The sequence below is a fragment of the Lissotriton vulgaris genome, chromosome 5, assembly GCF_964263255.1.
Source record: "Lissotriton vulgaris chromosome 5, aLisVul1.2, whole genome shotgun sequence".
Taxonomy (NCBI): Eukaryota; Metazoa; Chordata; class Amphibia; order Caudata; family Salamandridae; genus Lissotriton; species Lissotriton vulgaris.
In genome coordinates this window covers 1397066427-1397091684 of record NC_141693.1, presented here as the reverse complement: position 1 = coordinate 1397091684, position 25258 = coordinate 1397066427, and the positions used below count along the sequence as shown (strand labels likewise).

Below are 25258 nucleotides of genomic sequence, written 5' to 3'. Positions count from 1 at the left end.
ACTCATTTGCTTCAGTGTTACTCAATGGCTTTCCTTGTCCATCTTGTGCCTGCCCATCCACTGGAGCATAGCCTCTTTACCACCTCTCTGATTGGCCTGTTCCTATCCTCCACTGCTCACTTTTAGGGAACAACTTTTTTCTTTTTGTTCAAGCACTTCCTTAGAGTGCATATGTTTTCCTTGCTCATCTTATTTTGTATTTTGACCGCGAGCAAAAGAACAATACACAAAGGGGAATAAAGTAGGAAGAAAAAGATGGATAAACCGTCACAAAGGGGAAAAGCATAACTCTGCAAAAGTGAGATAAATGGGCAGAGTGAGTCTGGGAGTGGCTTGAAGGGCATGATGTGGATTTAAGCCAAGCACTGGCATACTGATGTTTAATAGTACCGGTCGCGGGCATCTGGGCAGAGCTTTAGGCAGAGCTTTAGGCACAGGCCTTTATTCTTTACCAAATTAAGCACTGCCCTCATGCACTTCTCTCCCCACGCCAAATACCCACCCTCTGTGCTCAATTTTGCTGTCTCACTCTAATGCTTCTCCCTCAGTTCTGCACTCCCTCATATTCTACTTTTCCCCATCCTCAACAACTCCCAGTTGCTTAACCTCTTAAGCGCTGCTGACGGCCAACGGTCGTCACGAGCGCTACCTCCCCAGTGCTGCGCACGACCATTGGACGTCCATTCAGCACTAGTTCCAATGGACAGCGCAGCACTGGGGAGGGATATTTGCGAAGCAGCTAATGTGTTAACCATTATCCACTCTTCCTTTAACACCCACCTGTTTTGTTATTTTAATGTTTCATTTTTTAGTGGGGGGGTGGGGGAGAGAGCAGACAGCGGAAAGGACCAGCAAAATGCTGCCAAAGTTGCACCAACTTACAAAAAAAGGCACTTTCAAGTTACTATTTTTTCATTGTTTTTGTTTACTGAGCCTTCTCGGATCGATACATTAATAAAAAAGGCACTTGTACACCTACAAAATGAAGTGGACACGTCAATTCTCATTTTAATTTTATAATTTACGTTTGGCCATACTGAACAGCATCTTGTCAATGCTGTACTAAGTCCCAAATGCTATTGGCTTCGCAAATTAATGATTTAAATGCTCACAGTGGTGAGAATTCAGTTTGCTGCAGAATACACAAGGTACATCATTTCAACTAATGAAATAAACTTACTTCTTAATCACTGTTGTTGACTTCTTGTGGGAAGCAGGATTGTCCGGTCGCTAGAGGGAGCCTGTGAGTCACTCGATGACGCCAAACGCCATCTTCACTTTTGCGAGGCGGTTGCTGTACCTTCGGGTCCGTGAGAGAGCCGCGAAGGGGCTAAGAATCCCGTTTATTTTCCCGTTTGTTTCCAACGGACTGAACCGCATCCAAACGCAGGCGCTTGCGTGTGTGAAGTGCCTTTAAGTGCTCGAGGAGCCTGAAAATCAGCCGAAAATCAGCCTGCCCCCCGCCCCCCCACGTCTGCTTGCTCTCCCGCTGCTCTCCCCGCGGCTGACCCGACCTGTGTCCAGTCTTGCTGCCTGGCCTAGTCCGACCCTTCATTGATACGGCTGCGCTGAGTCTACCACACGGTGAGCGAGGAGAGCAGGGGGGCTGGGGGGCAAAGGGGAGGACAAGGGAGCAGCGGGCTGTGGGCAAATGGGCAAGTAAAAAGGTTAGAGCCCTGGGGGAGTGTATTCTGCATGCATTTGTGTGTTTTAGGCACAGACTCGGATTCGGGACTCGTAGCCATCTGGCATACAAAACCTTTCAGCAAAATTCCCAGAAAACTCTGCAATCCCCTTGTAAAATCCTCCTAGAAAACTTAATAAAAGAAAGAAGAAAAGGCACAGGGGCATGTTCAAGGATTAAGTGTGATGTCCACGGCGGCTGGCAGGTGTGAGCACTGCATTTAGCGCTGTGAAACACAAAGCCTGCTAGCAGGAGAGGGCCCCTCTGGTGTTTGGCTCGTCAAGAAAAACATTTGCGTCATCATCTTCGTCATCAATTGTTAGAGCCAAAGTGCGGTTGATAGGCGGGAGCGCTGTGTTGTGCTTCGAGCGCTGCAATAACAACGCCACCACTGACACGACTTAGGTCACCCACCCGGGCCTCACTCTTATCGGAGCACGGTCTTGAACAGCCTTGAACAGTTTTGAACTATAGGGGAATTGGAGCGTGTGAGGACCACGATCTGAGGCAGGGTAGTGTGCTGACCCATCTCCGCGAACCTTCTTAGAGGCGCACGGGATCGTATCACGCTCCCTTATCACCCTACTACCCTACTACCTCGCAAGCATTCAACGCAACGCAGCAGAGAAAGAAAAAAAAATATATATATAGCAAGAAATCACAGGAGAGGGGAAGCGTGGCTACGAGGGCGACAATGGCGGACGTGGCTTCCTAGAGCTCCCGCCGGCCCGCCATTAATTTGCTTATTTATCCTGACCCCCGGACCCGATATTGGCCACACAGCGACTCCTGAGGCAGCAGTGGACAGGGTGCGCCCTCCGGTGCTGCTTTTAGGCTCCCTGGTCTCGAGCCGGTGAGATCGGCGGAGGCGGCGTCTTCGGGCCTACCAGCTGCGTGGTGAGCCGGGGCCTCGATTTTGGGCTGACCCGGCTGGAGGATCTCGGCATCGGCCGGCTGGCTCGCTGGCGGACCCAGTGCTCTGGTGCTTGAGTGGCGGACTGCGTGACTGAAGGAGGAGAGGCGGAGCTTCATGCCTATGAGAGCCCCGACTTCGTGGGGAGCTGTGGTGTGTCGGTGCCGGCAGCGGGCCCCGCGGACCGGGGGTTCGGTCGGAGCCCCCCCGCGTTGTCAAGCGTGGTTTCTGCACTGAGGCGGGGAGCGGACCATCGGCATCTGCACAGCCCTAGGTGAGGCGCGCTCGGCCAGATCGCCGGAGTGAGTGTGTGGGCCCCCACGGTGCAGCCCCCTGGTGGGAGGTGCCCTGAGTCCCGGGGCGAAGTGCGGTGCCCCCGCCATACTGAGGAGTGCTCTGCTGCTGGCTGTACTGGTGGGGCGGCTGGCGAAGCCCCGGGGCCTGCTTCGCCCGTTCTGAACCGGGACCTGGCTGGGGGCCGGGGTGGCCCAGCGATTTGGCTTCACCTGGGCGCCTCGTGCTGTGCCCGCCTCGACCAACAGCCCTAGGGGCGGGCGACTGGAGCTGCGGAGACGGCGGTGCCGATGTGGGGCCTGTGAGCCGGGACCTGGAGTTTCGCGATCCCCTGAGGGCAGGGGGGTCGGACCTGGTGCTATCATCCTTAGAGGAGTCGGCGCCCTGCCTGAGGCATTGGCTTCTTTGCTGTGGTCCCGGCTGGGTGCCTGGATACTGGAAGAGTTTTGTGGTGGCGGTCCGAGACCCCCCGACCTCGGATTCGGTGGGCCACGATCATCCTTGTGGACAGTAGACTTGCATTGCGGTGAGTGGCGGGTCTGCCGCAGGCACGGAGCAATCCGTCTAACTCATCCTAGCCATGACCAGAGGCGGGGGTGGCAACAGCTCCGCCAAACAGGGGCCAATCGACAAGTGTACTGGGCCCAGTGGGGGACCCGGGGCCTCCGGGGGTGGCCAGAGCACGGGACCTGACAATGCGGCCTTGATGGCAGCCATCACGCAATCGAGGGACATGTTGGACGCTAAAATCGGCGCAGTGGGAACTGATGTAACACTACTACGACAGGACCTCCGCAACGCAGTCGCTCGCATCACGGAGGCCGAGACCAGGATCATGGGGGTGGAGGGCGATGTGAACACTCTGAAACAGAAAGTGGTGGAGATGGACAGGATTCAAAAAGGGCTAGCGCTCCGCGTTGAAGATGCGGAAGGGCGAGCGCGCAGGAATAACCTCCGCTTCGTGGGTTTTCCGGAGGACTGTGAGAAGGGACCCATGGATGAATTCCTGACAAGGTGGCTGGAGAGCTGGCTTCCCCAGGACGTCCTGTCGCGCTGCTTTGTGGTGGAGCGCGCACACAGAGCCCTGACGCAGAAACCTCCAGTGGGAGAGCGGCCTCGGCCAGTCATAGCCAAAATACTGAATTTCCACGATAGAGACACTATACTACGGGAGGCGAGGGCCAAGGAGACTCTGCTGTTAGACAATCACAGGATTATGATCTTCCCAGATTATACCAAACAGGTACAGCAGCAGCGTCATTCCTTCCTGGCAGCGAAGGCCAAACTGCGTGGTCTGAAGATCCAATACTCATTGCTGTATCCGGCCCGCCTCCGAGTCGTCTTTCAGTCCAAGACCCACTTCTTTGATACCCCGGAGGCAGTGTTCAGGTGGACAGATGAGACGGTCAGGCTCCGACCGAACGCCCAGCCGGGCCTGGGCTCTGGACCATCGCGTGGATCGTCGCAGGAGAGGGGTGACTCAGCCGTCAGGGGTAAACGACACGGGAAATCCCGGTCACGGAGACGCTCCCTGTCTCGCAGTGGCCAACAGGATGGGACGCAGCTCGACACCGATCAATCGGGAAAGGAGAACTGAACACTATAGGAGCCTAGCCCTCCTTCTTTAGCGCTTGTTCATTGATAGACTCCACAGAGGGCCCGGTGTGGCTGCTTCATCGGCCGAGCGGATAGCGATTGGTGCTGTGCGAACTGGACCTTGGCCTAGACCAAGGGGAGCAATACAGGTGGTGTCTGACTGCTTCGTTCTACTTGAGTTCAGAAAACTGTGGTGCAATGGGGTTCGGGGTACTGACCTGTAGGGCGGCCTAGTCCTCCCACGGTAGGGGGTGGCCCTGAGGGAGGGTCCTGTTGGTTGGTGAGTATAGTTGGGATCCATTGGTATGGTTGGCTTTGGGCGCTCTGTTTTGGGTTGAAGCTCCCCATGCCGCGACAGGTACTTCAGTGTTGCATGAGGTATAGGGGGGGGGGGGGGGGGGGGGGGGGAATGGGTGTTGGTCAGTTGTGGGGGCGGTGTTGGTGGGTGGCGACAGGGGGAATGGGGGGTGTTTTGAAGGGGGTACACGTGATCTCTACTGCATTGTCTTTTATGATGTTGAGTGCCTGGGCTGGGTCCTGGGGTCCTCGGAGAACTTTCCATCGGGACAATGGCTGATACTTCAGGGCGGGAACTCGCTGGAGACTATGCGTATATTAAGCTGGAATGTCAGGGGGATGCTGGACAAAATTAAGCGTGGGGCGGTCTTGCGCTGGGGTAAAAGGGATTCAGCAGATGTGATGCTATTACAAGAGACGCACATGATGGGGACGAAGGTGCTGAGCCTCCAGCGATTTGGTTACCAACAGGTATTTCATGCAGGGTTCTCCAGGGGCTCGAGGGGGGTGGCAGTTCTTATCCATCGGAGGTTGTCCTACACCCACGAGCGTCACTGGATTTACCCGCAGGGTCGCTATGTGTTTGTTAAGGCCATGATTGGTGCGAAACCAGTGGCGTTTGGTAGTGTGTATGCCCCCCCCCTTACAATGGTCCTTGGCAGAGAGATTATTTGAACTCTGGGCCGAGATCCCGGACTCCTTGGCCGTGATAGGTGGTGACTGGAATGATGTGGTAGATGTGTGCCTGGACCGTAAGAGGCTACAAGGGACTGTGGCGGCGCCCCGCCCCTACACGGTTAAAAGCGATGATTGATGGTTTGGGCTGGGTGGATGCCTGGAGACACTTGCATACCATGACGCGTGAATATACATTTGTGTCTACTGTGCATGGCTCCTTCTCACGGCTCGACTGTGTGTTTGTACCGGGAACCTACCTTGACAGGGTAATACTGGCCGCAATTCAGCCTAGGGGGCTTTCCGATCACTCTCCTGTTGTGGTACAGATCGAACTGCACAAGAAACGTCAGCCATTCCGGTGGCGGAGGTCCTCGTGGCATCTCCAAAAGGTGGACTATACACAACATATGCGCAGCGCAGTTGCCCACTACTGGCAGGAGAATCTGGTAGAGGGGGTGGATGGAGTGACGGTTTGGGAGGCCATGAAGCCCACTTTGAGAGGCGTAGACATTGCATGGTGTGCTGCCGCCCGTCGTCGTCGTCGTGAAGCCATCGTTGCGGCTGCGGCACGGGTAGAAGTGTTGGAACGACGGTGTCGGGGGGATGGTGACGATGTGGCGATACGACTGCTCCTGCAAGCGCAGCAATCCTATGCCTCGGTCTTAATGGACGAGGCTCGACAAGCCTGGCTAGCCACGCGGAGCAGGGTCTACCAGTGGGACGATAAGTCCTGCACCATGCTCCATCGGCTGTGTCAACATACTCTACAGCCAATCACACTGCCGGGCCTCACAGATGGTGAGGGAACTGCCATAACAGACCCTGCGACTCTCGCGGAGAGCTTCGCCCACTACTATGTGGAGAAATATGCTCCCCGGGACAGCCTCCCACCGGACGCGATCGACAAATTCATTGCTGACCTGCTCCCCCGTACCGTATCAGACAAGGCCAGGAAGGCTCTGGAACTCCCCTTGACGGCGGAGGAACTGGGGGATGCGCTGGGGCAGCTCAACACAGGTAAGGCGCCCGGGCCGAGTGGATTCCCCAGTGAATTCTACAAGAAATTCCACTTGCAGCTAGGACCGCTCTATAGGTGGGCGTTGGAGACGGCGCGGGAACGAGGTAGCTCGCCGGCGGACTGGCGCCAGGCTGAAATTGTAGTTTTCCTGAAGCCAGGGAGGCCTCCCGACCGACATGAGTCATATCGCCCATATCTTTACTCAACTTTGAAGCCAAATTATTGGCCAAAGCATTGGCGAACCGCCTCCTCCCATATATTGCAGACTTGGTCCATCCAGACCAGGCGGGCTTCATGCCGCATAGGGCGACGAGACACAACATCAGACGTGCACAGGCAGCGGTCGATGCTATGGGGGCGACTGGAGAACAAGCGGCTCTACTGCTGGCAGACATCGACAGGGCGTTCGACTCAGTCAGCTGGACATACCTCTTCGCCCTTTTGCATCGCCTTAACCTGGGCCGGTGTTTGTTTCCTATGTCAAGCTGCTGTACACAGACATCACTGCTTCGGTGCGTATCTCAGGGGCGATCTCAGAGAAATTCCCCATTGCTAGGGGGACCCGACAGGGATGCCCCCTATCCCCCTACCTCTTTGCGTTGGCCATGGAGACGTTGGCCGCATGGGTGCGCATCGATGCACAGCTTCGTGGCTTTGTGTGGGGGGCGGGGCTCTCGGATAGAATCGCGCTATATGCGGACGATGTCCTCTTCTTTATGACCGATCTTAACCGCTCTGGCCCTCGAATATTGGAAATAATGCGCATATTTGGGGAGGTGTCGGGACTCTTCCTCAACCCGCGTAAATCGACCTTGTGGGTGCTGGGCCGGGAGCCAGGGACTTGTCCCTGGGCTTCGGCCTTGCAGGTGGCGGTCGGCGGTCTAAAATACTTAGGAGTCTTCCTGTCTGAGTCGGCTGCCGTTGCGTGGGAGCGCAACGTGCTGCCGGTGTGGGACAGAGTCCAATCGGACATCAAAACCTGGTCTCGTATGCCTCTCAATATCTATGGTAGGTCTGCAATCTTTAAAATGGTCGCCCTCCCACGGCTCCTCTACCAACTGCAGAACCATCCACATAGGATCGAACCACAGTGGTTTCGTCGGGTAAATTCGGTGCTGGGTCGCTTTCTGTGGGCGGGGGGTGCCTCCAGTGTGGCGATACGGACTTGCTTTCTATCCACATACTGTGGAGGTCTAGCTACATCGGACCTTCTGTCCTACTACCAGGCCTCCCACTTATTGGTTCTGAACGAGTGGTGGTACGGAGACCGCAACGACCCTGCTTACGCACTAGAGCGCGTGTTGATGGGTGATGCCACGCCACATACTCTGCTGTTCTCGGCTGGGCGGCGGAAGAAACTGCCGCAGGTCACTCAGGTGGTCTTCGCGATCTGGAGACAGGTACTGCACCGCATGGGCTGGTGGGGTAGGCTGACGGCAGAAACCCCACTATGGAACAATGGACAGCTTCCAGCACTGGCCTCGTTGACGGGGTTTGGTGGCTAGGACTCTATTGGCATTTCGTCACTTGGTCATGTTCTTTCTGGGACTACCCTCAAATCCTTCCAGGACCTTAGCTCCGAATTTAGTATGCCCAAGACCCAATTCTTTAAATACCTACAATTTCGTCATGCGCTTGCACCTAGTCTGGTTGGGCTGGACCAGCTACCCGAATTTAGCCCAGTGGAGGCCAAGCTCTTCATGGGAGATCTGGGGGATAAAAAAAGTCTCCTAAATATACCAAACGCTTGTTACCCACTGTTCCTCTTCCCTGCTGTCGCTGAAGGCCTCCTGGGAGACGGACATTGGTCCCTTGGATGAGGATGACTGGAGGGAAGCCCTGCAGTCCCCCCCGTGGGACGGCCATAGCCGTGCGACTCCGGTTCATACAGTTTAAATACCTACATATGGCCTATTACACCAGAGAGAGACTGTGGAAGGCTGGTCTCATTGCTACCCCGGAATGTCTGTGCTGTGAGACTGAGAGAGGCACGCTGCTACATACTGTGTGGTCTTGTGTGGGTCTGACACGATTCTGGAATGGGGTGTGGAACTGTCTGTCGGAGGTGCTGGGGTGGGACCTTCCCCGTACTCCCAGGCTGGGTCTCCTGCATGTCCTAGAAAATGTGGGTGGGAACATCTACAAGCGTCACCTCCTGTTGTTGGGCCTAGTAGTGGCTAAGCGGGAACTGGCGAGGGCATGGAAGAGTGACCGGGCTCCCGCGCTAAGTGCCTGGAAAGCGGGCCTGGATTTTCTGATGGGGCTAGAATTACCGGTGTTTGAAGCCAGGGGGTGCCCCCGGAAACTCTACAAGATCTGGAAGAGGTGGGCGGATTACAGGGGGTTGACCTTGGAGCCCCCAGTTGACTTAGATGATGGACTGCCTGCAGATGGAGACCTCGGAGCGTAGGAGTGTGCTCGATACCTACTGTATGCCATCCACATGCTGGTTGAAGGAGATCACGTGCATTGGGTTAGGGAGGGATAAGGGGTGGGTAGTAGGGTCGTTGGGTGGTTGGCGGGGTAAAGGGGTGTGGGAGGGGGGCGATTTAAGGGTTCAGGCTATATATTCATCCTGCTATGTATTTGCCATTTGACAGTGTCCTCCTGATTGTGGAGAACTGTACCTATGACATGCCTAAACAGTCAATAAACGCAGTTGTGAAAAAAAGAAATCACAGGAGAAACAATGAGGACCAGAAACTCTTCCTTACTACAGGCCCAGACACAGGCAAAGCCTCGCCCTCACAGATCGGCCCGTAGACGGAAGGCAAAACTCTTCTACCCCCCTGGAGTAGGGGAGCTCCACCCCGGGTCAGCGCTTTTGGAGGGGGCCCCCGCGGATTCCTTTGGAGCCACCGGAGCTACACCAACACTCCCAGGCTCATTCGTGGTCCCCCCGGCACTGTCAGATTCACCGAACACTGTATTCTCGCAAATAGGGGAAGTGTCACACCACAGCTAACTTGAATCTCCGCCCTGCTTTCACAGCAGTCACTGGGCTCTCAGGGAATAGAGACATAAGATCTTTCTTGCTACCTTTGGTTACAGGCTCGGCAGCACCTTTAAGGCCTCTGAGCTGTTCATCAATTACCAAAGCTCCTGCACAGAGCCAGAGATCCACCGCGGGGCAGGCACCAGGGGCCTCCCTTATCACCAACAATAATCACTCTTCAGGGGGCAGATTTTGACAAGCTATCGTCAGCTGACAAGGCAGTATTGGGGCTCGAGCATGATAGCCCAACAACCCTATCCCAACAAGCATTAAAAGACCCTCAACTCAACACGTCATCCTACGAGGCCCAGAAGGATGGCGTTGGAAATGGTCCCCGCTGCAGTGCATCAACAAATAGAGAGAATACACTAGACGAATCTGGGAGCTGTAAGGTCCTTGATCAAGGAAGAGTAATCACCGCACCACCGGCCAGGCAGTCCCAATCTCCGATCTTGTTGACCTGGAGCCCGCCGAATCTAGACAACACGTCCCAGCGTTCTTCTCCGACCCGTGGAAGTGAGGTCACCCCCCGGTGTTTGTAGACCATCTAACGCTGATAAATTAGACCCTCATTTCTATGCCTGGAGCAGCAATCATGCACGCCGACAAGCTTGATGCCCAGATTAATATCTTACAAACAGTGGCAAACTTAATTTCAGGGGTCGATGCTAAACTGGATGACTTGAACTCCCTGATACGTAGAGCACAGGAGAGCCCATATCTCAAGTATGAGACCTGCAGTTGTGGCCCAATCTTAAATAACCTGGAAAAACCTCCGCACATTATGTCCACTCTAATTGAAGACCTTAAAATAGAAGCTAGCAGGAACAAGGATTCAAACACAAAGGCATCAGCGTCTGATCCTTCCATAAAAGAAATTTCAAAACTCTCTTTACTAGACGGGACAGTAACACACAATGAAAATTAATCTGCTAGGGTCGGGCCCATACCAACGAACAACGCAAACACCAAAGATGCCGCTCCAATTATAAACCAAAACTTTGAAAGTCAGCAGATTCCTATATCGTCCTGCTTAGACCTTCAAAAGAAACTATCGAGGAAAAATAAGAACATTTTTTAAAAACTGAACAAGGTGATTAAAAATAAATCCATAAGGGAATGGCTGCAGCCCGGTCGCCAGAAGCAGGTTCACACAGAGCCATCGGAAACGACTGAGCCAAAAGCCTTCTCCTTAATAACAGAAAGCGTGCTCCCCAAGCATGAAGCCCTCCACTCGTCTAACCCAATAACAAACCTAGGGTTGGCTGCCCCTCTGGTGGCGCTCCGGCCAGCCCCATCAGTATCAACCACAAACCCTGTAAACGATCTACAAAATATAAACGCCGTGGAAGTGACACAACTTCGCATTACTGAACATGATGCTCGATCAACTCACTCTTCAGCCGCTGTTCCAACTACATCGACGAACGGTGCGCTTCAAGTGCCACGGGCGGTTTTAGACATAAAGGGCATCGAAAACACCTGGCACAATAACGGGCCTCCCAGCGTCCCACTCATGGCGGTCCCTGATCGAACTACTGGGGCAATAAGGCATACAGAAGCCCCCTTATTTGCCCTCTCTCAGTCAATAGAAATTGGCGCTCAGACCGTGGACTCCATTGGTGACTTAAATCTCTCCCAAGCGCAGGATCGGGAAATACGGCTATATCCAGAATATGTCTCGCAGGGGAGGTGGGACATCCTCAATCGTAGCAATCTTCTGATCCTTTGTGCAAATATCCCAGGGCTGGAGGGAATAAAAACTTCAGATATCGAAACCATCTCCTTCCTACCGCCAGGCGCGGAAGAGACAAACGAAACCACGGAGGTAACCTTCATGAACTCGGCCATGGCAGAGGCCTTGAAAAGCCAGTACAAGCTACTGGAAAGCTGGGGCATAAGGATAAAACCCAAGAGTTCACAAAAATATCCCCTGATCCGCACCCCCCTTGATGGGTAATATGGCCCAAGTAGCTGGAGAACTTCCACGCCTGTATGCGCTCTACAAGGATGACCCAGAATTGGCGTCTACACGCCAGGGGCACAAAGGTGGCATAAACTCCGGTCACCCCACCAGAACGCCAATTAAGATCACCAGGGATTTAATCCAGGGGACACGCAAATGCGCAACACTGGGACCCGCGAATAAAGACTGGTCTTGGCTTTCGTTTGCTTTAAACTCCAAGACCAAATGGACCGCGCCTTAACGCCTGGGGTCACTTTCCACGATGCACGAAAAACATAGACCTAAAACCCACTGAGAAGGCAGGGTCTCCTGTGAGTCTGAAAGTCATGTCTTGGAATGTCGCCGGCCTTAGGCGGTTGCTTCTCAATCAAAATGCGCTGTCATTTATGGAGGAAGCAGACATAATTTGTACACAAGTGACTTGGCAAATCCACCCTCTCTCCCTGAGAGGTTATGCTGAGTATGGAAAACCAGGAAAAAAGCTTAACATCTTCGGTACACCCTCGGGAGGGATATGTGTCTACATCAAACACGCACTAAATTTGGAATTTGCAGAAATCTCCAACCTACCGGATTTCCTCCAGGCAGGCATTCTGAAAGGCTGTCGCCTGGTAAACAGTAACTTTTCAATATTGTTAATTAATCTTTACCACAACCCGCATGGGCCTTCATCTAACCCGGCTATGTTGATGCGCCATATTGAGTGCTTACTGCTTCAATTTGCGGGCCTTGAATGTATCATTCTTGGCGACTTCAACACTCATAATATAGGGGTCTTGACCAAACGCAGCCACCAGGCAGGGGCCACGGATGCCCTAAATGATCTACTAAAATCCTATAACCTGGCGACGGCTCACTCAGTCCTCTTGAAGAACAGTCCGGGGCAGACGGTCGGCCCCACATTCAATAACAAAACCACGATTGATTATATAATATTAAGCGGCAAACTCCAACTCTTGATGTCAAATTTTACAGTCCATCCGCCTAGTGACAGCGATCATGCTGCCTTAACCATCACCTTGAACCTCATCGTAGACCAACACCACAAACTTGAATACATCGGAGTAGCCGATGGAGAAGAATTAATAAAGATGCCCAGAAGGATTAAATGGGAACAAACCATCATAACCAAATTCAATAGCTGGGCAAATCAGTGGACAGGCTGGCCACCGAGTGTACAGAAAAATGGCGCAATAGAAAGCTGGAATGCCATATCAGAGACCCTGGTGGTGATCCTTCGTGGGAAGCAGAACAGTGTGTCGCACAGGTGTCCTCCCCCTAAATATGGTTTTAACACAGAAATCAAAACAAGTGCCAAAACACTAAACAAGGAAAGTAAACAGTTCCATAAAAGCGGGACAAAACAAAACAAGAAGCAATTACAAGAAGCTAAAAAAAAGTCACACAAAAAATGTGTGGGCCCGCAAAACGTGCTCACTGTGAAGCACAATGGTTAATTAGATTTGATTTACTGAGCCCGGGAAAATCACAGGAGTTTTGGAACTATATATGCAACATGGGACGAGGCCCAAACCACAGAGAAAATGCCCTTTAAGCCTCTGTTTGGTTCGCCCATGTTAAGGCATTATATACTAATGATGGCTCCGTAAATATGCAAAATGTTACACCCATTCCTGGAGAGTACCTTGATCATACCATCGAGATGACGGCCCCACCGGGAAAATCGTTGGTCTCCAAAATTTTAAAAAACATTAGACAAAACGCCGCTCCGGGCCCTAATGGTCTTCCTGGGCACTTATTTAAGGCAAATATTGACTTTTGGACCAAAAATCTGACCCATCTGTACTCCGAATGTTGGCTCCTGGGGGAAGTTCCAGATTCGTGGAGAGGCTCGCTTTTACAGCCTATTCACAAAAAAAGCCCAAAATCGGAACCCGCCAATTATCGCATTATTGCCTTGTTGAATATTGAGGGTAAAGCTTATGCTAGCGCCATCCTGAGGGACCTCGCAGACTGGTCAAGTGCAGCTGGCATCCTTCCATTCTGCCAAACTGGATTCAGACCTGGGTCAGCCACTGTTGATAACATCATCGCTCTCTCTTTCCTGGCGCATCGTGCACGGTCAGGCAAAAGTCTTCCCCTCTTCGCCTGCTTTATTGACTACTCGGCGGGGTTTGATGGGGTCGACCGTGCAATTCTTTGGAATAAGCTGGTCCAATGGAACATCAACCCGGGGCTGCTAAGAGCAATACAGTCCCTGTATCAAAAAACTTGGGTGCGCATCAAACTCTCAAGGGACCATGCTTCTGCTAAGATTCACACAGATAGAGGCCTAAAACAAGGGTGTGTGCTAGCCCCATTATTATTCAACTTATACACAGCGGACATGGAGAGGGCCTTGACTGGCGCCGCCCTGGCCACTCCAAAGATTGGCGGGCGCAAAATATACTTTATGCAATATGCTGATGACCTGGTCCTTTTGGACCATACGAGAATGGGGCTGCAAAAGCTGCTGACTGCACTTGCCGTATACAATGACAAAAACAGGCTTGTAGCTAATCGAACAAAATCAAAGGTCATTATATTTGGGCATTACCCAAGGAAAAAATCTTTGAAATGGAGGCTAGGCAACCTTTTGCTGGAAAGCACACAGCGCTACATCTACTTGGGCATTTGTTTTCAGGAGTCGGGGCTCTCAAGTGCCCATCTGAAGTCAATCCAGGCCAAAGGTAAATCCATCACCTATGCCATCTGCAAGCTGCAAGCCTCCCTACACAGCCCAACTACTACGGCCATCAGTAGAGTGCTTAAAGCCAAGCTTATGCCGGCACTCAACTATGCCCTCCAGGCATTCCCGGGCAGACTGAGCCATGAATTAGAAAAAATTCATTGCAGGGCATGTAAGAGACTTTTTCACCTGCCAAGCTGCACCAGAAACATCCTCGTTCGACTGGAGTTCTCACTCAACCAGCAAAACATGGAAGAGCTCGCCGCCTTAAGCAAATACTATTTTCTAACAACGGCGGCACAAGAGAACACACTGAAGGCAGTCCTGAAATGCATTTTCAGAGAGCCAGGGAACCCTTGGTCGGCCACCCTCGAAGTGGCTGAGGCCCATCTTAACCTCGCCATGGACTCCTGGAATCCTGAATATGTTACCTATTCTGCCATCAAAAACGTGATTAAAAAACAAGTGCGTGCGCGGTCACGGGAACTGGATCTGGAGTCCCTGAGGAGAAGAAAAGACCTGCATGAGACCCTGTGTTTCCCGCACATCTTGCACACTCCTAAACAGCATCTCTCGCAGGCAGAGGGCAGGGCAGCCCTCCATAAGATCTTGGCCTATAGATTACACCCATTGCCCCATAAAGAACTATACCTGTGTGGCAAGGCCAGCCTAGGAGCACAGGAATGCAGGCTCTGCAGCTATAAACGGGAGTCATAGGCACATCTTTTCTTCTGTTGCCCTGCCCTGCCCTGCGGTTGCCCCGCAGTCTTTATCTTGGGCCACCACTTAAACATTCTGGGTTACGCTCTGCAAAGGATGGGATTTTTCACCTTTACACCCTGTCCATGGTAATGCACATGGCCGCTTTCGGAAAGTTCATCTTCCAAGCACGGGCAATGCTGATGTCTTCTACTGGTCGGATCACAGAGTCTTTTGCCGGCCCATGAACCTTTTCCCTAGCATCTCCTCATTCTTGGAGTAACCATTTAAGTCGATTTTAGAAATTTTCTTGATTTTAACTTTTGTATAGTGATGACTTTTGTATTTCTGGTTTTATGTAATGGTTTTCAGTAACCTACAATAAATATCATTTATTCATTCATTCATTCATACTTCTTAACCACAAAGATTACCACCAAGCTGAAATTGTGCAACAAACTCTTACAAACCTGAGAGTAGAAACACAAATAAATCTATAACTGGGAAATGTTGATTTCAGACATAGAAGCCATGTTGCCGTGTTACTCACCTATCTGAAACAGCCCTGGCTTTCAGCAGTGCTGCTGTGTAACAAATTGCTGCAGATTTTGGAAGGCTGATATCTGCAACATAAATCAAGGCACACTATTTAGGAATCCTAAATTACATCAATATAACAAATAGTAAAAGCTTTGCCCATTTCACATCTGGGATGTAACATAACAAAAAGAATTTCTCAAACTACCCATGGTTACTACAAGAGGAGTACACAAAAACAAGTTGTGGCATGGCTCAGGGAGAGTGGACTGCCAGTGATAGGTACATAAGTCGGTGTGGTCTCCAGGTGATTGCATGACACAGTCCCCGCAAGCCACAGGGCCCTGAACAAATGAGGATAGGTTCCAAAGAAATTTTATTAGAAAAGAAGTACGTTCCATTACGAACTTTAACTTTCAGATTTTAATACTGGTACTCGCACTGCTGATTGAGAGTCTGATTTGTGTCTAGTTATAGCAGCCACGGTCCTTGGAAGACATGCTGAATAATGGGAGCTCCCGAGCATCCGGACCCCTTTCGAACCGAGCAGAAAAAGAAAACTAAAATCACTGCAGTCCACCGAGGACGAGAGTTTGTTACAGAATTGCTAATCTCTCACGCTGAACATTCATTGAAGCTTGATTTATGACATGACTTCAGACTTCTCATGGAGCAGCGCTGTAACACGAGTTAAAACACCCTCCAGTCCACGTCCTGAGGAGAACCCTAGAACGGAGCAGGGTTTGAAACGCGTTGGCATTGGGGCTGAAGTCAACTAATGCATTGGGGCATATATGGGAACAGGACAAAGAAATTATCCCCATAGGTGTAATGACACCGCAGAACATCAGGCTATGTTCAGCTCAGTATTCCGGCAGGAACTTTTGAACGTTGATAATTCCGCCTGTCTTGTATGTTTCACACAAGTACTGGTGTCCTCTGAATTTGAAGTAGGGCAGTGTTAATGTGAACGGTGTCCACGCATTGTATTTGATCATTTGTTAACGGTTTGATTCTGTCTGAGCTTTTTTTCGAACTTGTTTGTAGTATAGGTTTCTGTAAAATGTGCCACACTGGAAATTTGATGTCTCTTTCCACGACATGATGAAACGTCTTTTCAAAAAAATCTGAAAAACGTTTAAATTAATGTGAAATAAATCACATGCACTTTGAATTTTTTGTCTAGGTGCCGTTTAATAATTGCTGAATATACCTATCTGGTCATTTGTTTGTTTCTGAGAAATAGAGTGGTCCAGGCCAGGTAGTGATAGGACCCAAGCCTCTATTTGTTTTTACTGTTAGTTATATGATTAGGCGCTCAATCTATTTCGATTAGGTCCTGATTTATGCCTATGACCTGATAGGGCTACAAGGCAAGGCAAGATTCATGTGGACCACTGTGCTCGATTTATGTGATACTTATGTCCCACTAGTCCATAACCTGTACTGCTTTTTAATCGTACCATGAATACAATTAATTAATAATAAAAATATTCCACAGGTTATTCATAGGTCATAGGTCATTTTAATGCTGTATCGCCCAGTCAGAAATTACACTCCTAACATGTCTCAAGAGGTTTAAAGCAGTGGTCTTTTCACCACTGCACATAAAAAATGGGAAAAAGCCCCAAAAAAGAGCTCCTGATGTAGCGATTGGGGTTTGCACACCTCACCCAAAATAGAGCATGACCAGATGATGAAACATGCCACCTTGGGGGGAGGTGATAAAGATAATCTTCAGACCTAATTAGATGAACTATTATAGGTCTAACTATAGGCATATAGATTGTTTTTTTCCAGAACCCCACAGCTTGTTTTTGTGTTTTGAGAGGAAGTTTGACAGACCAATACAAAGTTCTCATTTCATTACTAAGCATACTTCAGAAAGAGTCCTATCAATGATTTCAAATGTTGCAAATAACCCCCCACTTATGTTTAACACATCATCGCAAATCAAAAACTACTTTATGTTTGATAGCTTTTATTAGGTATTACAGTCATAATGTTTTCATACATTTTTGTTACTTTTATCATTTATTTTTTATTCTGAGTACAAGGCCATACAGTCTATTCCAGAAAAAGAGAATTTGCAACTGTTGTGCCTCTTTTAGGAGACATTCACACCACTGAAGGCTGTCCATCTAGAGAGTCAACATCCTCATTCGGCAGCTGGCATTTTGTACGGGTTTAACCTGATGTGGAATGCTACCAATTTGGAATTCTACAACCCATTAAAAAGCCTCCAATCTGTACCAAACTTCCAAACAAGGCACATTTTTCAGTTGTCCCACTGTTAGCGGTGTGTGGCACACAAGTGTGATGTTATGTCGCTGTACATGAAAGGTTCTTTGTGATGTCTAGAGGCAGTTTCAACATAGTACCAATGCAGTACTTCCCCTGCAATAACGGATGTTTAGAAGGTTTGTTAGTAGGGGGTAAGTATGCAACAACTACTTAGATTAGTAGATTTCTGACTATCGAAGCACTAATCCAGTTCATCTTGATGCTGGTAATCTCCCGCATTGCCTATGCCAACGCACTTTACGCAGGTGTCCCAGCATATCAACTAAAACGCCTACAGTTGGTGCAAAATCAAGCGGCCAGATTAATCCATCACCTGCCCAAATGGCACCATGTTAAGCCATTAATGGGAAGTCTACACTGGCTCCCAGTTGCCAAACGCTCGGCATTCAAGCTGGGGTGTATCACCTTTAAAACTCTATAAGTAACAGCCCAGCTTTTGTATCCTCTCAGATTCAGCGCTATGTTCCCTCCCGATACCTTAGGTCTTCACATTTGAATTTGTTGGTCATCCCGTTCCCTAAACAGAAGAAACAGGGAGGACTAAGGTTTGCGGTCTTGGCCCCTCAATCATGGAATTCTCTTCCTATAGCGATCGGATGACTGACCTCTTACGCACAGTTTAGAAAACAGCTAAATACCTGGCTGTTCCGTCAGGCATATGACTAATCCTCTCTCAGCAGTATCGCTCCCTGGACTCTAGCGCCATGAAACCGTTTGGTGTAAGTGTGCTTTTAACATTACATAACAGCAATAAGGCCACCAACACAATATAGGGCCCAGACAAGGTCTCAATAACCCATTCCCCTGCTCAACCCTGGGTAGCTGGAAACGAGCAGGCAGGCTCAACTTAGGAGACAGGCGTCTAAAGCATTTAAAACACCAATACATTAAAAAAAGTAAGACACACAATAAAAATCCAACTCCAATTTATAAAAATACGAAATATTTGTATTTTTAAAATGACACCAAAATGACAAGAATACAATGTAAGGAACCAGTGCTATGAATTATTAAAGAATAAACACTTTCTAGTGCTTAAAAAAAGAAAAGCGCCAAATTGGGACATCTGGTCGGACTTGATAAAGTCAAAGTTTGAGGCTGACCGCGATAGAGCCCTGTTCGGATACAGTAAGCAGGAGGCCACTGCCAAAACTTTACCTTCGCCCTTAGAAACTTTTCTGGAGGATATTCTCTCGACGGCGAGCGGGCCTCTCCAGCAGCCTGGATACGCAGCGGCTCCGTTGGCTTGGTTAAGCAGAAGCCCCAGTCAACTGCTTAAATTCTTGAGCTGCGGAGCTTTCAGGGGGACGAACCTGAAATCCTGGCTGTGTCACAGTTCAACGTAGTGGGCTTGATGTTGGATCGGTCACTTTGTGGAGCTTTTTCCTAAAAGTTCTCAAAAGTTCCCCAAACTTCAGGAGGTGCTTCATGACGTTTCTTTGGGGGTTCAAAGTGTCCACACAAAAAAATCCAAGGTTCCAGAGTCTCTGAGTATCTCCTATGAAGTTGGGACTACAATTCCCACAATGCACCTGGCAAGTCCAGCTGAAAGTGGTCAGCCGGGTTCTTCTTGTTGGAGATAATGCAGGTGGAGTTCTTTTAAACTGTTGCTTCCAGGGAGTCCACGCCTTCTCTTTTTGAAGCAAGGCAAAGTCCTAAGGATTGTAGTTCCTTAGTGTGCAGCAGGGATAGTCATTCAAAGTGAAGTCCTCTCGGTACATGCCAGGGTCCCAGCAGGGCAGTCCTTCTCCTTATAGCTTCAGGTAGGGGATCTGAGTGGCTATGCAGTTCTACCATATTTATACAGTGTTCTGGGGTGACAAGCAGGGGCACACCTCACCAATGGGGTACAAGGTGGCATCTAAAACTATGACGGCTTCCTCCAAAGTGTGGCATATTCTTGTCCCACAAAGCACTGTCCTTTGAAATTCAAAATGGAGATATTCTTTCTTGGTGTTCGAATCTGCCTAAGCCAACCTACTGGTGTGGCTCATTTACCTTAACACTCCCCTTCCAGACCACCTGCATAATCCATTCCTGGGGCTCCCATCTGGCTGGGGGTACAGAAACAGGGGGTAGACCTGGCTTGCATCCTTACTGTCCTGCTCTCTTTACCCCTTCTGGGTCGCAAGATTTTTTCCTCTTTGCGGGAGAATTAATGAGTGGGCGTGTTTTAGACGGCCCCCGGCCGTCCCCAGCACACTGTCACCGTGACGTCGGACGGCCAGGGGCCGTCCTGAGCACCGAAGGGGTTAAAGACCAGTTTGTTTACTGTAGTTAAGTGCCCCTTTTGACATGGTTGTCCACCCACTTTTTGCCTGGTATCTGGTGCGACCTTGACTGAAACAGTGCTGGGTCGCTGCTAACCAGGTCCCCAGCACCAGTATTCTTTTCCTAAACTGTATCATTGTTTCCCAATTGGCACTCCTTTAAGCCCCATGCAAGTCCCTTCTAAATGGTATCTCTGGTACCAAGGGCATTGGACCTAAAGAAGGCCACTAAGGGCTGTAGCACAAAATGTGACATCTTGGTGCAGTGAAAACCGAAGAGTCTGCATGGCACACACCCTAGTGTGCCATGCCAGCAAAACATTGCATGTGGCATAGGTAAGTCACTCCGACAGCAGGTCTCACAGCCCCAAGGCAGGGTGCATTATACCCCATATGTGGGAATATATGCAAGACTTGATATGTCCTTTTGATATCTAGGCAGAGCCTTAAAAATTACAAGTGCCCTGGGGAGCTATAACGAGTAAAGAGGCTGGACACTCGTCATTACGAGTACCCCAAGGTGTTTGCTACCAAGCACCTCCTCTTACTAAACCCACGCCAATGCCAGTGTTGGGTTTAAAAATAAATGCACCCATAGTACATCTTAGAGGTGCCCCTGTGTGTTGACCGACTGGTCTCAATCAGCCAGCAAACACAAACAGGTTTCTGATTTCCTGAGGGGAGAGCCTTCGCTCTTGCAGGTAAGGAACAAAGCCTACTCTGGGCAGAGGTGTTCACACCTACTCCAAGCAGGATGGGCATTGTAGGTCAGGAAGCTTCCAAGGCACTGCCGCCTCGATTATGCGACCCTAGGCCTCTCCAAATAGTGGAGGTGCCCACTACCCTGTCCCGACCCCACTTTTTGGCAGCAAAACAGGCGGGAACATTAGTAAGACTCGGAGGTGTGCCCACATTCAGCAAGCAGCACCCTTAGGGCAGGCCCGCTGATGTGGACCTCACTTTTCAGATTCTTCCAAGTTGTTTTGGACTGAATTAGCATTCTAGGGTCAGAATTATATCCACTTCTACTGGAAGTGGACATAAAGAGGGTGTAGACAGCCTAAGAGTAGGTAGTCTAGTGGCTACTACCTGTCACTCCCCATAAACGTCCCGAAATTGAGTATTTAGGTGGCACACCTGAACTCGGAATCGAAGGATCAACTAAAGAAGGATGAGGAAGCGTCACTGCATGGCGAGAACTGCAACAGATGACTGGCACAAAGCCATGCAGACCTCAGCCCTCTTTCGACAATCACGATGAGCTGGAGAACTACCAAAGCCTTGGGTAGCCTGCCAGCAGTTTGAACATCACTGACAGTCTCCCTTGGAGTACAGGAGCTACTCCTCTGCAGTCCATAGTCCCCAACAAGCAGAGTCCGGTCCACCGCCTTAAAGCTCCGCGGCCCGACCGAAGTCCCAGACGACTAGGAGAAGGTACTCGAACTTTGAAAGGTCAGATCTGTCTCCCCACCGAGTGTGAAGACACTAAGACCAACCGGAGGCATGCAGCACCATCGCCCAGAGTACCCGAAGCCCTGCACCAACAGTGGGAGTCTAGTCCTGATTCTCGCTGCACCAGGACCAAGTAGCCATCGACGGATATCCATATCACTGAGACCCACTTCATGCGTGGCCCAGCTGCTTCGATTTTTCCCCTGCCAGCTGTTTGTCCCTAATAAGACCTAGATAATCAATATGGGGGGGTGGGGGGGGGGGGGAAGTAAGAGATTAGATCCTTTCAGTCTCCTATTGAATTATTTCTCATCAGTTTGGGGAAAGGATCACTTGTCCTGCGTAAACCAAGGTCTGCAGGTTGGTAACTGGGTGTCTCCCAATAAAATGACCCTCATGCACGTGTTTTTGATTATCTCTTTCTTTCGGTAGCGGTATATGATGTGTCCCCGCTTCTTTTAACACGTGCGTGCGTAATCCTTGGGTCAATTTTTTGTGTGCACCCTCCACCAGGAGGCTTTACCTTTAGTTGAGGCAGTAGTGATCATGGAAAAGTGATCTAGTGATACGGGAAGTGGTGAATTCATTAAAAATAGTCCGAAAAGCCAGTGAATGTAAATTTATTGAGTCTGGATTCGAACTATTCTAAAATTAGCAAGTCGTGCTGCTATGGAATCGGTTATGGATTCTGGTGCACTTTAGTGGTCTGATAAAATGGTCGACATGTTTCAGCCTTAATTGACAATTAGTCCGTTGGCTTTCTTCAGGACCAGGGAGTGAAATGGTGACAAACAGTGAGAGAATAGGTAAAATTTAACCTGATTCTTCAAGTGGTAGGAGGTCGTAATATACCTGTAAAAGAAGACACACAACAAAACATATGGAGAAAGAACAAAGGGGAAGGAAAAGGTACTTAATTCTGTACAAATTGTACTGATTCAAAATCATTTGATTTTGAAAAAAGAAACTGTAAAATGGCAATACTTAGCGCAGAATCACGTTCATTTCAGGCGTCAACCCAACCATTCTCATGCTGTAACAGCGTGGAGTGATTTTGCTATACTGTAGTGCAGTGCCCTTAGTTTTAAAGTCATTGTGGTTGTCACATTGCTCTTAATTGGTGTTGTGACATGCTTTTTTAACAAAAAAGATTGTGAATTTGGGGTGTTCAAATGCAGGGGAATATATAATTATTGTGAATGAAGGTGGTATTTTCCATTAGGTCTTGGTGTCGTTTTGGCCATAATGGTAAAGAGATCGAAATTTATTTTAAGATGTTCAAAGTACCATGGTACTTGAAATGACCTCTTTAAATTCCCTCCGAAGTGAATCTTCAATTGGATCGAGGTGGTTTTTGTTATATCTAATGTGAGGATATCAGGACCCCGGTTCGGGTATCAGAATCGTGCCTACCTCTTAGCTTGTAAGTTAATACTTCATCGGGGAAAGGGGGACATGAAGAGGGAGGTTTTGCTGTGGGAAATAAGACATGGTCACTGTTAGTTTCGGTGGAGTATACTTGCGCTCTTTGTTCCCGAAGTACAAGGCGCGTCCGTCCCGTACCTTCAGCCTTCGCCTCTCCGCTTGCAGCATGTGCTGTCTCTGCCGCGATTCACCCGGAATTGGTGAAGAGAGTTAGACTGGATGTTTTTAACTCCTACATCATGGAAATGGAGAAGGTCTGGTTGCGTTGTGGCTAGTTATGTAAAAGAAATACTTTCACTGATATTTACGATATATTCGGTAAAATGCGGGAATTTATTTTCAAAACCGTAGACCTCGAGGTCTCATGGTAAATTAATTCCTAGTTATTATTGACATTGTTTTATTTCCAAAGTTTGTTGGAAATGGCGATAAATAGTTCGATCTGGGAAACCGGGGGGGGGGGGGGGGGGGGGGGGGTGGTTTCCTAAATTATTTTCGGGCATTCAATTATGTCTCGATGGTTTCATCTACAGTATGGAGAGATGGTCAATGATAATGGGAGTTAGTGTGTAGGGTCTCTTTGTCAAGTACTTTAGGTGCCTCTATTGGTCTTCCTAAACTCATTTACTTATTAAGGGATAACCATGGAATAGAATCATTGAGGCCACTGGTGTCTGTTTTGAGTCTATGTACCCAACGCTGTTCTTTTTCGAACAGGATTTTTGTTTCTAAGGTCTCCAAAATGACCCACTGCAAATCGTTTACTGCGTATGTTTGAAATTTACATACACTGCCAATAACAAAACACTAGATTTTCTAGTCCACGGACACAGGATAATAGGACCACATGTGTCACCACTTACAGCCCAGTCACAAACAAGGTCAAGAAGATAATCAACAAAAACTGGAAAATAATCACAAACAACAGTCTTGATTGGCCAAAACCTCGTTTTGCAAACAGAAGAAGCAGGAATCTAAAAGACCTGTTAGTACACACCAGACCACCACCAAAGAAAAGAAAAGAGCAACCAGGAATATGGAACACTGTCCCAGTAACAGGACATTACCCTTGCGATACCTGCTCAGCCTGTGGAACCACTAAACCCACTAAAGAGTTACAACTACTCCCTGATCTGATTTGGAAATTAAAAAGACATACCAACTGCAACACGAGCCATGTCATATATATGATAACCTGTCCATGTAAAATGAGATATATAGGCATGACCTGCCGAAAGGCGAAACAACGACTATACGAACATCGCAGCAATGTGAACTGCAAAAGAACAACCACCAAGATGTCCACCCATTATAAAGAAATGGGCCACACAGTAAACGATTTGCAGTGGGTCATTTTGGAGACCTTAGAAACCACAGACAGAAATGCAGCAAAAATCCTGTTAGAAAAAGAACAGCGTTGGGTACATAGACTCAAAACAGACACCAGTGGCCTCAATGATTCTATTCCATGGTTATCCCTTAATAAGGAAATGAGTTTAGGAAGACCAATAGAGGCACCTAAAGTACTTGACAAAGAGACCCTCACACTAACTCCCATTATCATTGACCATCTCTCCATACTGTAGATGAAACCATCGAGACATAATTGAATGCCCGAAAATAATTTAGGTAACTCCCCCCGCCCCCCCCCCCCCGGTTTCCCAGATCGAACTATTTATCGCCATTTCCAACAAACTTTGGAAATAAAACAATGTCAATAATAACTAGGGATTAATTTACCATGAGATCTCGAGGTCTACGATTTTGAAAATAAATTCCCGCATTTTACCGAATATATCGTAAATATCAGTGAAAGTATTTCTTCTACATAACTAGCCACAACGCAACCAGACCTTCTCCATTTCCATGATGTAGGAGTTAAAAACATCCGGTCTAACTCTCTTCACCAATTCCGGGTGAATCGCGGCAGAGACAGCACATGCTGCAAGCGGAGAGGCGAAGGCTGAAGGTACGGGACGGACGCGCCTTGTACTTCGGGAACAAAGAGCGCAAGTATACTCCGCCGAAACTAACAGTGACCATGTCTTATTTCCCACAGTAAAACCTCCCTCTTCATGTCCCCCTTTCCCCGATGAAGTATTAACTTACAAGCTAAGAGGTAGGCACGATTCTGAAACCCGAACCGGCGTCCTGATATCCTCACATTAGATATAACAAAAACCACCTCGATCCAATTGAAGATTCACTTCGGAGGGAATTTAAAGAGGTCATTTCAAGTACCATGGTACTTTGAACATCTTAAAATAAATTTCGATCTCTTTACCATTATGGCCAAAACGACACCAAGACCTAATGGAAAATACCACCTTCATTCACAATAATTATATATTCCCCTGCATTTGAACACCCCAAATTCACAATCTTTTTTGTTAAAAAAGCATGTCACAACACCAAATAAGAGCAATGTGACAACCACAATG

The 25258-nt window shown here is 49.1% G+C and overlaps 1 protein-coding gene across 1 annotated transcript in view; it reads right to left on the bottom strand.

Moving 5' to 3' along the window:
* Nucleotides 1–25258, bottom strand: part of LOC147712654 (suppressor of tumorigenicity 7 protein homolog) — a 1198755-nt gene that overhangs the window by 787336 nt on the left and 386161 nt on the right. The window contains exon 10 of the mRNA XM_086923345.1: nucleotides 15380–15452. Within this exon, the coding sequence (XP_086779471.1) occupies nucleotides 15380–15452 (73 nt within the window). The remainder of the gene's footprint in view (nucleotides 1–15379; nucleotides 15453–25258) is intronic.